Source organism: Nymphaea colorata, unplaced genomic scaffold, assembly GCF_008831285.2.
Source record: "Nymphaea colorata isolate Beijing-Zhang1983 unplaced genomic scaffold, ASM883128v2 scaffold0133, whole genome shotgun sequence".
NCBI lineage: Eukaryota > Viridiplantae > Streptophyta > Magnoliopsida > Nymphaeales > Nymphaeaceae > Nymphaea > Nymphaea colorata.
Genome location: NW_022204639.1, coordinates 7,501 through 25,000, shown reverse-complemented (window position 1 = coordinate 25,000; position 17,500 = coordinate 7,501). Strand labels below are relative to the sequence as shown.

The 17,500-nt window shown below is 34.6% G+C and overlaps 1 protein-coding gene and 2 pseudogenes across 1 annotated transcript; all 3 read right to left on the bottom strand.

Moving 5' to 3' along the window:
- The window catches only part of LOC126409346 (NAD(P)H-quinone oxidoreductase subunit 5, chloroplastic-like), a 2,336-nt pseudogene extending 574 nt beyond the window's left edge, over nucleotides 1-1,762 (bottom strand).
- A 2,931-nt stretch (nucleotides 1,763-4,693) lies between these two features.
- On the bottom strand, nucleotides 4,694-9,247 carry LOC126409347 (NAD(P)H-quinone oxidoreductase chain 4, chloroplastic-like). Its single transcript, XM_050075388.1, has one exon. It carries the CDS (start codon nucleotides 6,421-6,423, stop codon nucleotides 4,921-4,923), a length of 1,503 nt encoding a protein of 500 aa, XP_049931345.1. The 5' UTR covers nucleotides 6,424-9,247; the 3' UTR covers nucleotides 4,694-4,920.
- An 829-nt stretch (nucleotides 9,248-10,076) lies between these two features.
- Nucleotides 10,077-12,491, bottom strand: LOC126409348 (NAD(P)H-quinone oxidoreductase subunit H, chloroplastic-like; annotated as a pseudogene).
- Nucleotides 12,492-17,500: the final 5,009 nt, after the last annotated feature.

Genomic DNA, 17,500 nt, shown 5'->3' with positions numbered 1-17,500 from the left:
AAAAGTTTCATCGATGGGTTAACCATTTTGATAATATGTCAACCTCCATTACTTCGTGCCCGAAATTAATTCCTATGCATCCAACGAACAAAGTAAATATGGCCAATATAAGCAGGGGAAATAACATGGTATTGTCCGATTCATGCGGATATAGTAAAGTATGAGAGTCTTTTTTGAAAAAATGAGTACTAAAAGATGATCGCATGGTTCTTACATAACCGGCAATTTTATATGTATTAGAAAACGAGCAATTGGAAAAGGAGGACTTGTCATTATTATTCCTTGTTGTTAAAAGCAAATTGCTGCTAACAGGTTTGGAACCTTCTTGCCCCCATATGGATATTGAATAGAAGGAACTATTTGTGTGTCCGCTGTAATTTTGAAAATGACTACGTAAATGCCCTTCGAAAGTAAGTAAATACATACGAAACATATAAAATGCAGTTAATCCTGCTGTGTAGAAAGCTATTATCGCAAAAAATCGGTGAATACAACCAACTATCATTAAGAATTCGTCTTTGGACCAAAAACAAGCGAGGGGTGGAATACCACAAAGAGAAAGTGTACCTAAAAAAAAAGTTGTTTTTGTAATTGGCATATATTTAGTTAAACCGCCCATAAGAACCATGTTCTGACTCTTAGTCGGAGAATACCCAATAATGGGTTCCATGGAATGAATGATTGATCCAGACCCTAAAAACAATAATGCTTTAGAATAAGCATGAGTGATCAAATGGAATAAAGCGGCTCGATAAGAACCTATACCCAAAGCTAACATAATGTATCCCAATTGAGACATCGTGGAATAAGCTAAACTTCTCTTAATATCTCTTTGAGCAAGAGCTAAGGTAGCTCCTAATAGTACCGTTATTACACCTATCAAAGATATGAATTCATTATGTAAGGTATGGCTATGAAAAGAGGAAGAAGCCGAGCTACAAAAAAATTCCTGCGGCTAACCATAGTAGCCGCATGTATCAGAGCCGAAATAGGATGGGTCCCTCCATAGCATCAGGTAACCATACATGAAGTGGGAATTGCGCAGATTTAGCAACTGCACCGAGGAATAATAAAGGCACAAAGCGTAGCAAATGAGGAATTCATCTCATTGTTATTAATGATCGAATCATTGAATATTTCGAATAAACCTGAAATTCGAAACTACCTGTTATTAAATAAAACCTAGGATTCCTAATAATAAACCAAAATCCCCCACACGATTGGTCACAAACGCTTTTTGACAGGCATTTGCTGCAATTGGTCGGGTAAACCAAAAACCTATTAACAGATAGGAACACATTCCCACTAGTTCCCAAAAAATATGGATTTGTATCAAATTGGGACTAGTAACTAATCCCAGCATCGCTGTATTGAAAAAACTCATATAAGCAAAAAATCTCAATATCCTCGGTCATGAGACATATAATTATCACTATAGATAAAACCAGGATTCCAACAGTAGTGATTAATATCGACATAATAGAAGTAAGTGGATCAATCAAGTAGCCGAATTCTAAGGAAAAATCACTAGTGATAGCTCCAAGACCATAGATATTCATAAATTGAGCTACCATTGATTTGCTGGATCGCCAGCTTAGTGGAAAAGACCATAACTATACTTAACAATAAAACAGCGGGAAAAGCCCATATACGACGAATATTTTTTGTTGCTGTCGATTAAGCAGGAGTTCAATCCTATTAACATAGTAACTAGAAGCGGAACGAAAGGTATAATCCATGCATATTGATATGTGCGTTCCATAACCATAATAATAAAATAAATCAAACCTTTTCCTCTATTTTCTTCTAATTAATTATATTAATTATTGTTCCCAATCACATTCATCACCAGTTCTTATTTATTTTTTTTTTTAACACAAACCAAATAAGGATACGAAAAGAATATCTTTTTATTAATCTCGCTCTTCCTCGACTATTTAAAATTTGACCCAAGGAGTTACAATTGAATTGGTCAAATGATATAATTAAGCAAATTATTGCTTAATACTAGGGGTGAAGTAATTATTAGCTTTTGATATGGATCATGAGATCCGCAAATAACTCAACCCAACAAGATCTTTTATCCAAAATCATTAACTAATTTAAATTTAATTTGAAACTGATTGATTGGCTTCCACCAGAACTTGTGGGAAATTCTATGATACCTTGTAACCTCCCATATGGGTGAAGTAAGAAGGTGAAGTAAAGGTTACTTAAATTGCCTTAATCAAGTTCAAGTAATGTTCAAGTAATGGATCATTGAACCAAAAGTATTATTCGAATCGTGGGGGCGCTATGCTTTAATGGGATCAATTGGTAGAGAAAATCTTATTGTTTTATCTCATGTAGGTAATTAATTTCTGGTTATTGTTATTAAATGTATTACGACGGTAGGTATATGTAGGTTATATATATGGTCTATTTGAAATAGACTGAGATAGGAATTGTAACCTTTTATTTTATTTATTTTTCTTTTATATTATTTATCTGCGGGGGTCGATTTCATCGGTAGTTGATACCATCGATCCTAATGAATGGAGATATGAAACAATTAGTACAATTTTCTTTCTTCTGAGATTTCATTGTATGCAATAATAATGATAATGAATACTTCAAAAAGAGAAAAAAGATAACTATTTTTTTCTATGAGAGTTATACCTAGCGAATCGAATCTCCTTTCTTTTTATTCTCCAACTTGAGTTTGAGTCCCTAGCAATAATTTAGTTTAGTCCCTATTATATGCTATATGCGCATATTTGTATGTTATGAAGAAAATCTATAAACTAAATAATAGATATATGAAAGAAAGAATTAATGATCTATTTTGAACAATACATGTCTTTCACATTCAACTTAGAAAAGTTCATTTTTGCATGGCGGTTCCAAAAAAACGTACTTCTATATCAAAAAAGCATATTCGTAGAAATTTTTGGAAGAGAAAGGGATATTGGGCAGCGGTAAAAGCTTTTTCTTTAGCTAAATCCATTTCCTAACCGGTTATTCAAAAGGTTTTTTGTACGACAAAAAAAATGAAATAAAAAAAGCAAAGAATAAATAATAATGTGATAAGAAACCCTTCAAATGATCTAAATCAACATCAATCAATGATTGGATAAATTAATGATTCTGTATCATATATTGGGCCCTCAAAATGGCACTATTTGTGTTTTAAAGGGCGTTATTAGACGCAAGATACAAGGTTCAATATAGTGAATAGAGTGCATTTTTTATATGATTTGCGAGATGGGGATTGCCATTTTCCCCATCGATTCACTATTTTCCCCATCGATTCACTATTACTAAGCTTAAGGTAAGCTAGTAACAATTATGGAACTTCAAATATTGACTTGAATGGCTATTCTTCGATTGATTCAATAATCATCTATTGCAATTGCATTGAACCTCTCATATCGACGATTGAATATGCATGAGTTAGTATTACTTCGAACAAGCCGCCATGGTGAAATCGGTAGACACGCTGTTCTTAGGAAGCAGTGCTAGAGCATCTCGGTTCGAGTCCGAGTGGCGGCATTCTCTAAAACAAAAAAGGACACAACGGATCCTTTAATTCGATACCATATTTACATTCGGTAATTAAGGAAGGTTCCCTTTTTTTATAACTATAAAAACAAAAATGATTGTTTATGATATTGCAACTTTAGAACATATATTAACTCACATATCTTTTTCGATCATTTCAATTGTGATTCCTACTCATCTGATGACCTTGGTCTATGAAATTGTAGGACTATGTGATTCGTCAGAAAAAGGCATGATAGCTACTTTTTTCTGTATAACAGGATTATTAGTTACTCGTTGGATTTATTCGGGACATGTACCATTAAGTGATCTATATGAATCATTAATGTTCCTTTCATGGAGTTTCTCCCTTATTCATATAGTTCCATATTTTAGAAACTATAAGAATTTTTTCAGTAAAATAACCGCCCCAAGCGCTATTTTAACCCAAGGCTTTGCCACTTCGGGTCTTTAACTAAAATGCATCAATCCGCAATATTAGTGCTGCTCTCCAATCCCGTTGGTTAATGATGCACGTAAGTATGATGTTGTTGAGCTATGCAGCTCTTTTATGTGGATCATTATTATCCATAACTCTCCTGGTCATTACGTTTAGAAGAAAGATAGATATTTCGGTAAAACCAATCATTATTATTAGTTCATTTCTTTTGATGAGACCCAATACGTGAATTTTCGTTTAGAAATTATCACAGGTATCAATTGACTCAGCGATTGGATTCTTGGAGTTATCGTGTCATTGGCTTGGGTTTACCCTTTTAACTATAGGTATTCTTTCAGGAGCAGTATGGGCTAATGAGGCATGGGGATCTTATTGAATTGGGACCCCAAAGAAACCTGGGCATTTATTACTTGGACCGTATTCGCGATTTATTACATACTAGAACAAATAAAAGTTTGCCAAGGTGCAAATTCAGCAATTGTGGCTTCTATGGGATTTCTTATAATTTGGATCTGCTATTTTGGGGTCAATCTATTAGGAAGAGGGCTACATAGTATGGTTCATTCACATTAAACATCTAATTGAAGAAAAAAACTGCAGAATACATAGAAAGATTGTACACATACCCTTTCATTCTCATATACCCCTCTCATATACCATAAATTATTAACATAATATTATTATCTCATTTATACATTATATGTATAAGGTAAAGATATATATGTAATCAGAAATATCTGTAGTTAAATAATAAAAACTACAGATATTTCTGATTACAATTTCCTTCATTTAATTGCATTTTTGACTTGATAGAAGGAAAAATCTTCTTTTCCTTTTGATTGGTCTAGCCAACGATTGATTTGTTTGTAAACAGCAGTGCAGGATTATTGGATTGGATCTTCTGTGCTGCCCATAACCATAAAAAAATCCATCCATGAAAGCTACCCATGAAAGTAATTAGATAGAATAGTTTCTACCTTGTCAACTGATAGTGAAAGAACGAAATCTGGATAAATACCAATACCTATTATAGGTAAAAGGATACACATCAAAATAAAGATTTCTCGTGGTCCAGAATCCACAAAGTGAGACTTGGGAACATTGAATAACCTGTATCCATAGAACATCTGGCGTGACATAGATAATGAATAAATAGGAGTTAATATCATTCCAATTGCCATTACAAAAGTAATTAGTATTTTTGACATTACAAGGTATTTTGGGCTAGTAATTATTCCCAAAAATATCACAAATTCTGCAACAAAACCACTCATTCCTGGTAATGCGAGAGAAGCCATTGAGAAGCTACTGAACATCGTAAAGATTCTTGGCATTAGTATAGCTATTCCCCCCATTTCGTTAAGATAACGAAGACGTATTCTATCATAACTTGTTCCTGCCAGGAAAAAAAGTGCAGCACCAATAAATCCATGAGAGATGATTTGTAAAATAGCTCCATTGAGTCCCGCATCGGTTATAGAACTAATTCCTATTATTATGAAACCCATATGAGATACGGAAGAATAGGCTATTCTCTTTTTTAAATTGCGTTGACCAAGAGAAGTTAAAGCTGCATAGATTATTTGAATAGTCCCTACTATCATCAACCAAGGAGAAAATATGGAATGGGCGTGGGGTAATAATTCCATATTGACCCGAACCAACCCGTATGCTCCCATTTTTAATAAGATTCCAGCTAGAAGCATACATGTACTGTAATGCGCCTCTCCATGGGTATCTGGCAACCATGTATGTAAAGGTATGATCGGTGATTTGACAGCATAAGCAATAAGGAAACCCAAATAAAATATTATTTCCAATGCCACGGGATACGATTGATTAGCTAATGTTTCAAAATTTAATGTTGGTTCATTGGAACCATATAAACCCATACCTAGAACTCCCATTAAGAGAAAAATGGAACCTCCTGCAGTGTACAAAATGAACTTTGTAGCTGAGTACAGACGTTTCTTTCCTCCCCACATGGATAAAAGTAGGTAAACAGGAATTAATTCTAATTCCCACATGATGAAAAAAAGTAAGAGGTCTCGAGAAGAAAATGATCCTATTTGACCACTGTACATTGCTAACATCAGGAAATGGAACAATCGCGAATTTCGGGTAACTGGCCAAGCCGCTGAAGTAGCTAAAGTAGTGATAAATCCTGTCAATAAAATGGGTCCTATAGAAAGTCCGTCGATTCCGAGTCTCCAGTGAAAATCAAAAATATTTATCCAGTTAAAGTCTTCTTCCAATTGGATTAATGGATCGTCCAATTTAAAATGATAACAGAATACGTAGGTCGTTAGAAGGAGTTCAAATAAGCAGATACAGATAGTATACCATCGAACTACCTTATTTCCTCTATGAGGGAAAAGAGCAATTAAGGAACCCGCGGATATGGGCAAAACAACAATGATTGTTAACCAATAAAAATCACTCATAGTAAAGACAAAATACACTTTGATTTGACCAGAAAAACCCGCGCTCGGATTTTTTTATTTATCGAGTACGGGTTTTTGTCGGTAAAGAGGAATCAAATGGATTCAAGGGGAGTTTTTTGTAACGTATTAATAAGCTAGACCCATGCTACGGGTTGTCTCATGCCATAAATAAACCCGTATACTTAAGAAATCCGTTGGACAAGCAGATTCACATCTCTTACAACCTACACAGTCCTCCGTTCTTGGTGCGGAAGCAATTTGCTTAGCTTTACATCCGTCCCAGGGTATCATTTCCAGGACATCTGTAGGACACGCTCGTACGCATTGGGTACACCCTATACATGTATCATAAATCTTTACTGAGTGTGACATTAGATCTATTAATTTTTTTTGGAACGTCATAAATTTTCGGTCTGGTAGCTTTAGTAAATGATTAAATATTTTGGCACCAGACGAATCGGTGATTAGACCATAAAGTTTTGTTAGAAATCTATTTCTGATCTGTTCATGAGATAGGCCCAAGATACTTTGATCTCTTATCTTTCATCAAACATGGTCATATCAGTCAATACACGTTTTGCTAATCTATAAATGAATTATAGTTATATATAATAAAGAAAGAAAACGTATAAAATTTATTGTACTCTTATTCCTAATCCATGCTTATGATCCATTGATCCATAACGTGAGTCGAGTGTCTATTTACTTCTACAGAGTGACATAACGTATATGTCTTTATATATTTTATTTGAGTAAAGGTTCCGACTACCGACTATTTTTATTTATTCAATAAATTTGATTGATTGATACGAGTTGATTTTCTGTTACGATAGATCGAAGAAACAATAGCTGGTCCAATAGCTGCTTCGGCGGCTGCAATAGCGATAACAAAGATCGAGAAAACGTCTCCCTTTAATTGGCGACTATCAAATAAATCAGAAAATGTTATGAGATTCATATTAACAGCATTCAGTATAAGTTCAAGACACATAAGTGCTCTAACCATGTTTCGACTTGTGATCAATCCATAGATACCAATAGAAAATAAATAGGCACTCAAAACAAGTACATGCTCGAGCATCATTGACCAACTCCTCGTCAATCTCGATTCATTTCAATATAAACAACAATTCAACTGATTCGATTAATTAAATGAGAAGATTCTACTGAATCTAATTCAATTATCAATCCATATAATATATATAAGAAATACAGTACCAAAAAAGACACTGAAATGGGTCGTCGAACTAACAAAAACTTTGAAATATGTCTCATGAACAATATTCCAATTTAGGGTGGACAGATAGATGCGATAACAATTACACGGAGGTTGCTTTATTTTATTTGGTTGGTTTGTTATTTCCAATTCTAAGTATCTATTCCCGGCGAGCCATAGCAATTGCGCCCACTAAGGAAACTAAAAGGATTATAGAAATCAGTTCAAATGGAAGATAAAAATCTGTTGATAAATGAATCCCAATCTGTTGAACATTACTTGTCAGGTCCTGTTCTATGATCTGGTTTGATCTTGTAGTCCAAATAATCCCGTACCATGACGTGTTTGGGATAGTAGCAATTAGTGAAAAAAAAATACTTGTACAAACTAGCGAAGTGAATCCATCTCCGACAGTCCAAAAATGAAAAGAATTGTAATATTCTGAACCATTCATAAACATCACAGCAAATAAGATTAAGACATTTATGGCTCCCACGTAAATAAGTAGCTGCGCAGCAGCTACAAAATAAGAGTTCGATGGAATATAAAATAAAGATATACAAACAAGAACCAATCCCAAGGAAAAGGCAGAATAAATTGGATTGGTAAGTAATACCACTCCTAGACCTCCTACTATAAGACCTGATCCCAGAGATACTAAAAGAATATCATGTATTGGCGCAGGTAAATCCATTATGTGTTAAATAAGCGATAAATAAGTCAAAATATCTCATGATCTTACTGGTCGGGAAAAAGTGGGTTACCCTTTTTTATATCTAATAGTTCTTACCCCAGCGTGGTGTGGGTTTATGTAGATTGAGTTAATCAATTGAACGGGCCAATCTTGCTTTTGTCTTTAGTCGAAACAGAGTTCGTAATTTCATATTTTTAATTAAACAAATAAGGGCTATGGCTATAATGGCTATATATATTTATATATTCAAAAAGTAGTTATAATCCTCACAAATCTAGTTATTCTTTGTCTGACATGAAAGAAACTTACCTACTTTTGATCAAAACTTAGTCTTATTTTTAATTTAATTGGTAATCGTTCTTGAATCAAGGGGTTTCTCCATAGATATTTTTATTGGAGTTGAGTTCATAATTGTTCGAACTGTGTAATCTCCAATTACAGACATTGGTAACCGACCCAAAGCAATTTGATTATAATTTAATTCGTGACGATCGTAGGTGGAAAGTTCATATTCTTCAGTCATTGATAAACAGTTTGTGGGGCAATACTCCACGCAATTACCACAAAATATACAGATTCCGAAATCAATACTATAATTAAGCAATCGTTTCTTTCTAATATCTGTTTCTAATCGCCAATCAACAACAGGTAGATCTATCGGACATACGCGAACACATACTTCACAAGCAATGCATTTATCAAATTCAAAGTGGATTCGCCCACGGAAACGCTCTGATGTGATCGATTTTTCATAAGGATATTGAATAGTTACAGGTAAACGATTTGCGTGAGATAAGGTAATCATGAAACTTTGACCAATGTATCTTGCAGCTCGTACTGTCTGTTGACCATAATTCATGAACCCAGTCACCATAGGAAACATATATCGTGAATATCCATGAATAATTTGATGTTTCTTTTCCTTGCTTGAGAGAGGATAAGAATCTGGAATATCTATTCTGTTATAGCGAAACAAGTTGGGAAGAAGTTGTCAATAATAGATTACCGAGAGCAATAGGTAAAAGAGATTTCCACCCAAGATTTAATAGTTGATCCATTCTCAGCCTAGGTAAAGTCCATCTGGTTGAGATAGGAATGAACAGGAACAAATAAGCTTTAGCTAATGTAATGAGGAGACTAATTGGTTGTTCCAAAGACTTCACTAGTTTTATTTATTTCGAAAAGTTCAGTAATTGGTATATATGGAATAGGAAGATTCCACCCTCCAAGTACAGAACTGTTACGAATAATGAAGAAACTAGTAAATTGAGGTAAGAAGCAACATAAAATAAACCAAATTTGATACCTGAATATTCAGTTTGATAACCTGCTACTAATTCCTCCTCGGCTTCCGGTAAATCAAGGGCAATCTCTCGCATTCTGCTAGTGAAGAAATTATAAAAACTATGAACCCTATAGGTTGACGCCAAAGATTTCCACCCCCCAAAAACCATATTTTGACTGCGCCTCAACTATATCAACCGTACTTGAACTGTTAGATAATCATAGTCGATGATAACATCACTGTTCCCATCTCTATTCCAGAACCGTACATGAGACCTCAGCTTCATACGGCTCCTCAATGGTCACGAATAATCTAAGGTATGCTTCGGTATTACATCGGCATACCATAGGAAAAAAGAAAGATGAATCAAAATGCTCATAAGTGAATAGACCAGTGGGATTCTGTCCGCGATAAGATAATAACAATAAAAAGTACACTTCTGAATCCATCTCATCCTTTATTCTTTTTGCTGAGTTTCTTGTTCAGTAATAACTTAACTCGATCTTTCCATAAGATACAATAAATAGTCAATCCATTTTTCCTTCCTGTTCTTCTCTTCTTTCTCAGAAGGACTATACTATATAAATAAAGGATTACTTCGTTCCTGATAGTTATTTTTAAATCAGTGGATAGGAGCTATACTCTGGATCGGGATCACGGGGAAGTACTTTTTGATCATTTCTACCAACTTCAAGCCCTCATTATGACTCCTTTTATGTAATGTCAAAATATCCGTTTGGATACGTTACATTATCTCCATTACTAATCTTTTGTGTACCTTGGTGTTCCTAACCGTCCACTCAGTTTTGGTGGATCCTCGGTATGGTAATAAATACAAGAGTAAAAATTCCATACAGTTGATCTTTTGCGCCCGCTTCAAGTCCTGATGGCTAATCGATACTTGGGGTAAACAGCTTCCGCTGCTTATGTTTAGCTCCACTTTACTCTCGTACGTAGGTAATGAGACTCGATCTTCTTACTGCGAATTCATAAGCAGTTTTGTTTCACTCATATAACTATCTGGTTTAGTTCATAGATCCCAGTGATGAATAAAAAAGAGTTCTATCTATATATTCAATCAACCAACTTCTTTCCTAGAAAAAGCAAAGAAAGAGGTAGGAGTGCGTATTCCAACGAATCACACGTAGAGATATTGATAACACACATGGAGTTAACGGTATTTCATAACTTATAGATTGAGCAGCAGCTCGTAAACCACCTGAAAAGGAATATTTATTATTTGATCCATATCCGGACATAAGAAGTCCGATAGGGGCAATACTTGAAATAGCGATCCATAGAGAAACACCTATACTGAGATCGGTTAGTACAAGGTGATGGCCAAAGGGAATTACTGAATAACTCAGTAGAATTGATACGACCGCTACGGATGGGCCGACACTAAATAAACGAATATCTCCTCTAGATGGAAGAAGATCTTCTTTGAAAAGTAGTTTGACCCCATCCGCTAGAGCTTGAAGAATGCCCAGGGGGCCGGCATACTCAGGACCAATTCGTCGTTGTATCCCTGCAGATATTTTTCTTTCTAGCCACACAATTACTAATACCCCTATTGTGATTCCCAATACAAGAGTAACAATAGGTACAAGTAACCATATGAGCCCATAGGCCTCTTTTGAGGATTCCGATCTGAAAAAAGAATTGATAGCTTGTGCTTCTTCAATTATCATTTCAACGATCAACTTCTCCCATAATGATATCTATACTACCTAGTATTGTCATAATATCAGCCAATTTCATTCTTTTAACTAGCTGAGGAAGAATTTGCAAATTGATGAAACCGGGTGGACGTATTTTCCATCTCCAAGGAAAAACACTATTATCTCCTATCAGAAAAATACCTAATTCTCCCTTTGGGGCTTCTACTCTCACATAAAGTTCTTGTTTTGACAATTCAAAACTGGGAGAAGGCTTTTTACTAATGAATCGATATTCAAAGTCGTTCAATTCTGAATCTTTTGTTCCAGCAAAGCGTCGGAATTCTAAATTTTCATAAGGTCCCCCCGGAATTCCTTCCAGAGCCTGTTGAATAATTTTGATGGATTCCGTCATTTCGCCAATTCTTACTAAATAACGAGCTAATGAGTCTCCTTCTTTTTGCCATTGGACTTCCCAATCGAATTCATCATAACACTCATACCGATCGACTTTACGAAGGTCCCATTGGATTCCGGAAGCTCGTAGCATTGGTCCTGATAAACCCCAATTTATGGCTTCCTCTCCCCCAATAAAACCTACCCCTTCAACTCGTTCCAAAAAGATGGGATTGCGCGTAATAAGCTTTTGATATTCAACAACTCCCGTTAAAAAATAATCGCAGAAATCTAAACATTTATCTATCCAGCCATGAGGTAAATCAGCAGCTACCCCCCGATACGGAAATAATTATGCATCATTCGCATACCTGTGGCAGCTTCGAATAGATCATATAACAATTCCCTCTCTCTGAAAATATAGAAGAAAGGAGTCTGCGCACCGATATCGGCCATAAAAGGTCCAAGCCATAACAAATGCGAAGCTATACGACTCAACTCCAGCATAATTACCCTAATATAGCTGGCTCTTTTAGGTACTTGAATATTTCCCAATTCCTCAGGTGCATTAACGGTTATTGCCTCCGTGAACATAGTAGCTAAATAATCCCAACGTGTTACATAAGGTAGATATTGTATAATTGTTCGGTTTTCCGCAATTTTTTCCATTCCTCTGTGTAAATAACCCAATATGGGTTCACAGTCGATAACATCTTCGCCATCTAGAGTAACAATGAGTCGAAGAACACCATGCATTGACGGGTGGTGAGGACCCATATTGACCACGAGGAGGTCTTTTCTTGCGTCTGGTACAGTCATATGTTTTTATTCTCCGATTCCAATTCATTATTCCATTTCTCCGATCCCAATTCATTATTCCATGAATTCCTGAAAATGAAACGAGGTTCATCCAAATTCAAGATCTAATGAACCGAATAACTCAAACGAATTTCCAAACTAACCAGTTTTTGGTTCTCGAATACCCAATTGACCAATTAATTCCCTATAACGCACTCGATTTTTCTTTGATAAATAAACCAGCAGTCGTTGGCGTTTCCCCAGAATTTTCCGCAGACCCCTCTGAGATAAATAGTCTCTTCTGTGCAGTTTCAAATGTGAAGTAAGTCTCTCTATCTTATTGGTAAAATTAAATACTTGGAATTCAACAGAACCCCTTTTTTCTTCTTGTGGAATAACGGATATGGGCGAATTCTTTACCATACAAATAAATTCTTCTCTTTTTTTCTTTTTGTTCCCACGGATATAAATCTTCCCAATCAAGAATAATAATACCATTTATTTTGTTCTGGTGTACACAATAATCTGGATTGATTCATATATTACTCTTTTTTCTATCAAACAAATCAAAATGAATATGAATAAATAATAACAATAAATTTATTCAGATACAAAGGGATGGTATATTCCTGGGCTCACGAAACAGAATGAAAGGGAAAGGGACCTAAAAAGATTCTGTCGATTCATTCCTAGGTCCAATTGATATGTGACTGAATCTTGTGTATCAGAGTCTAACTGACTGAATCTTGTGTATCAGAGTCTAACTGACTGAATCTTGTGTATCAGAGTCTAACATAAGGTATGTATTTATTTGCATGTTCTCATATACCAGGCGCGTGATAAAGAGGGAAATTGATTGTAACATCAGCGAATTCCAAATTGCTTATACATATGGATCCTTGACATACTGAAACGACTCCCATTATTGGTATCAAACCAATAACGATTCATACAGGCTAAATCTTCTAATCGATGAGTGGGCCAAAGAAACACTTTCCATTTTAGAGAGTTATTTGTATCTGTATCAAAATGCTTATCCCTATTTACAAATTTCTCAAACCCCTGCGCATTAGTCTTAGCTCTATTGCAAAATACTGGATTCTTATTCACAAGGTTCCTATTTCGGTAATTGAAACGGCTTATAATTCTCAATTCTCTACGATGGCTAGGAGATAAAATATGTTCAGGAACAAGCAAATCATAATTATTATTGTCCCCATTCACACGCACTCCTCCGTGTCGTGCAATCGAGCCATTCAAGTCATTCTTATCAATATGTTTTTTTACCTGGTATCCTCGATTAGTTTGGTACTGAACCTTATGGGTCAATGAAATAGCTATGGTTTGATACATAATCGAAATTCCATCCCATTTGATAGACAAACGAACCGGTTCAACAATAAATATTCCCCTTTTTATCAATTCTGGAAGAGACAAATCCTTATTAATCAGCATTACATCTAGACCCATTTCTCCTCTTTGAATAGAGGATATAGCAATTTCATTCGGATTCATAAGTCTAAGCAGTAGACAATATACCTTGATATTATTGGTCATTCTTTGATTGAAAGAATCACCCCATCGGAGTTGAAAAAGAAAATATTTTTTCAAAAATAAGTCTAGTTCCGCTTCCTTCTTGCTCTTGAATTTCTTTTTCTTTCTGCGTTTCTTAATATCTGAACCCGCGGAATTTGCTCCAACATCTTTTTTTTGGTTTCTTATATCAGATATAAGATTTCCTTGGTGCTGTCGTTCTTTCTCGTCCCGGTTCCCATTCTCTAATTCAAGATATCCCTTTTGATTAGATTCTACTTTTGGTTTTGGATTAAATCTTTCTTTTTGATTAGATTCCACCTTTGGATCTATATAAAGATCGCTTGTTTTGTTTCCATGAAAATCAAATAGAAGCAATTTGATTGGTATGATCCACGGATTAGTCTTATATCGATCGTAAAGCGGCACAAATTCTGGTAAGAACCAAGGGCGCAGATTCGATATAGTATGATCTAACATTTGTTCATTCATTCCCATCCAATCAAAAAATAACTCTTTTTGCTTTGTTTGGATTTCTTGATGAATTCTGATATAAAGATAAAGAATATCTTTCTTATTGGTCCCAGTCTTAGTAGTTTTCTTTTTTTTATTAATGAAAGTTCTGATACCCGTACTAGTCCTAGTTTCAATATTGTTTCTAGGGTAAAAATTGGTGATTCTCAATTCCAAATATTTTCTATCTAGATTTGGATCCCTATCAATTGTATATTTATCTTCTAGGCTATCATTTATAGTTGTAGCATAAAACGATTTGTATTTATGTGTATTGTAATTAGAAATCTCTCCGTGCCTGTTTACTTGTAATGGTGATCCATAAATATTGGAGTCTTTCACATCTTCATAATTAAGATATTTATATGATAAAAGATCATATCTGTAGTGTTTTTTAATTTTTTTTTCGCAACTCGGACTCTTCAATAAGTCCAATTTATATTTATAATAATCCTTTTTACCGGAATGAATTAATTGGTCTTTTTCTTCATATGAACCCAATTTTGGTGAGTCGTTATTTTTAATCGTAAAATGCTGATTGACTTTCTTTCTCCATTTTAGAGGTGCTAATCTAGACCATTTGTCATGGGAGAAATTGTATTGATAATGGCTCTTTAACCAGTTTTTCCATTCACTCATTCCAGAATTCCGCAGTTTCTTGTGTTTTGATTCTGAATCAAATATTCCTCGTGTATGGAAATAGTCATGGAAATAGTCTTTTATTCTATCCTTAATAAAAGGATATGTTCTGTAGTAATGAAATATGGATTCTGACTTATATTTGTTACTAACTTGGGTTTGCAATAATTTGTAAAACACATAGGCTTGAGACAAAGAAGATAAGTCGCAGTAAATCGGTGAATTACTATCACTACTTATATTAGTAGTATAAGTAGAAAGAGATTTTACAGTCGAAATGAAGGGAATTATATTTGGATTCGTTTCATTAGTATCCTTTTCCTTTATTTCGTCATTGTAAGTGTATCCATTTAAAGTATTTTTTGTTGAGTCAAGAAAAAATTGTGCATTGATCCTGTAAATGTTAGTGATACATAGAAGGATACCCATGTATATTCTTTCAATGAAAGATTTCATAAAAGAGTTCCATTTAGAGATTAATGGGGCACTTCTTCTTTTTTTAGATATTTGAAAAATATGTTTCCGTGATTCGGTTCTTTTATTACTAAAATTTCCCTTGTTAGTACTAATATCTATATCCTCAATATCTGGAGTTAGAGGTTTTTTTTTCTTGTCTTTTCTAATCTTTTCTACTTGATCCCAGATTTTGGTTGTCTTATCAGCCAGATCATTAATTTTTCTTTCTATCAGTGAATCATTTGTCCAATCTCCGGATACAATTATAATGGGTGATTCATGGATGATTTTTTTGGAATCTTTCTCATTTTGACTTGGTTCTTCATTTTGACTTGGGTCATAGACTCGCGTCACTAAGAAAAAGAGTTTCTTCACTTTTCTTTTTATAAATAGAACTATTTTGATAATCCATCTTATTTTTTCGTTGAGAATCTTTAGAAAACCTTTTATGTTGTCTTTTATAATTCTTAGAAAGAAAAAACCTGTCTTTTTGACTTTTCTAATTTTTTTTTCGAGTGTTTTATTAATGGGTTCAAAAAAGAAAGGTTTTTTTCGGGGAGAGCCAAAGGGGACTTCTGTTTCCATCCCCCAGATCGTTAAAAAACAGAAATTTTTTTGTTTTTTTCTTAGATCCTTATGATGGGATCGTAGCTTTTTTCTATGCCAAGGTTTCAGAGAGAAAGGAAATAGGATTTTATCTGAATACCGTCTGTAACCAATCTTTTGGAAATTCTGTTTCCGTAATTGAACCCATTATATGTGCATTTGACATGCATTTCCCTACTCATTCGGTCAAATCTTCATACCACTCAGGGAATTGAAATAATAACATACGACCAATATTTTAACTATTATCAATGAGGTAATATGATGTATTTTCGAGAATCGAGTGGGTTACTAATATGGAACTCCTTATGCTTGAGCAAATATAATATTATCCCAAGTTTCTGCTATTGCTATCCGTTCCTCCTCCTGTCTTTTATCCTCTTTTCTTTTATACTCCTCTTCGTGTTCTTTCTCCATTTTCTCTTTCTCTTTTGCCCCTTCACCCACATAATCAGATGTTTGTATTTTTGGGCTTTTTTCCTCCATCCAATTCCTAAAATGAGGTTCATCATCCTTGAGATATCAAAAGAAAACAAAGGTGTTTTGTCTATTCGTCAAAAAAAAGGGGGGAGTGTACATCTGTTTGAAACATTTCCAAGTGACTGTTTTACGTCTTTGAGCCCGCATCGACCCTTTGATTATATCACGACGAAAATCTGATTGTTGCGAGTAACGTATCAAGGCCATTTCATGTTCTTCTGCTTGATCACCATTTCCTTTTCCTCTTTGATCACCATTTTGGCTTGATCACCCTTTTTCTTTTGGCTTATCACCATTTCCTTTTCCTCTTTGATCACCTTTTTCGACTTGATCATCACTATTTTTTCTTGATTACTATCGGTGGTATTACTGATATTATCAGTAGTATTATTGATATTATCATTGGTATTAATGATATTATCAGTGGTAGTATTGATGATATTATCATTGGTATTAATGATATTAGTATCCTCATCGGTATCATGTCAGTATAAATTACTACACGTTTGGCTTTTCTTGAACGAATCCCGTGATCCTCTGTGGATTCTTCCTGATCATCTTTTCCTCCTCCTCCCTCCTCTTCTTCAAATCCAAATCAGAAGTCAGTTTGTATAACCATCGAGGAACCTTTTTCTTAATTTCTTCAATTTGAAGATTACTCATTTTTTGATCATTCGGATCAGCTCTAACCATATCGAATACTTTTTTCTCCCCCAAAAGCAAATTGTTTGAAACGAGTTCTTGATTCTCAGCTTCTTCAGCTTCTTCTGTAAATTCACCAATTGAGATGATGAATCCTCAAT

Excerpts from the sequence above, each read along its gene's own strand:
- LOC126409347 (XM_050075388.1), bottom strand. The coding sequence starts at position 6,423 with ATGAGTGATTTTTATTGGTTAACAATCATTGTTGTTTTGCCCATATCC.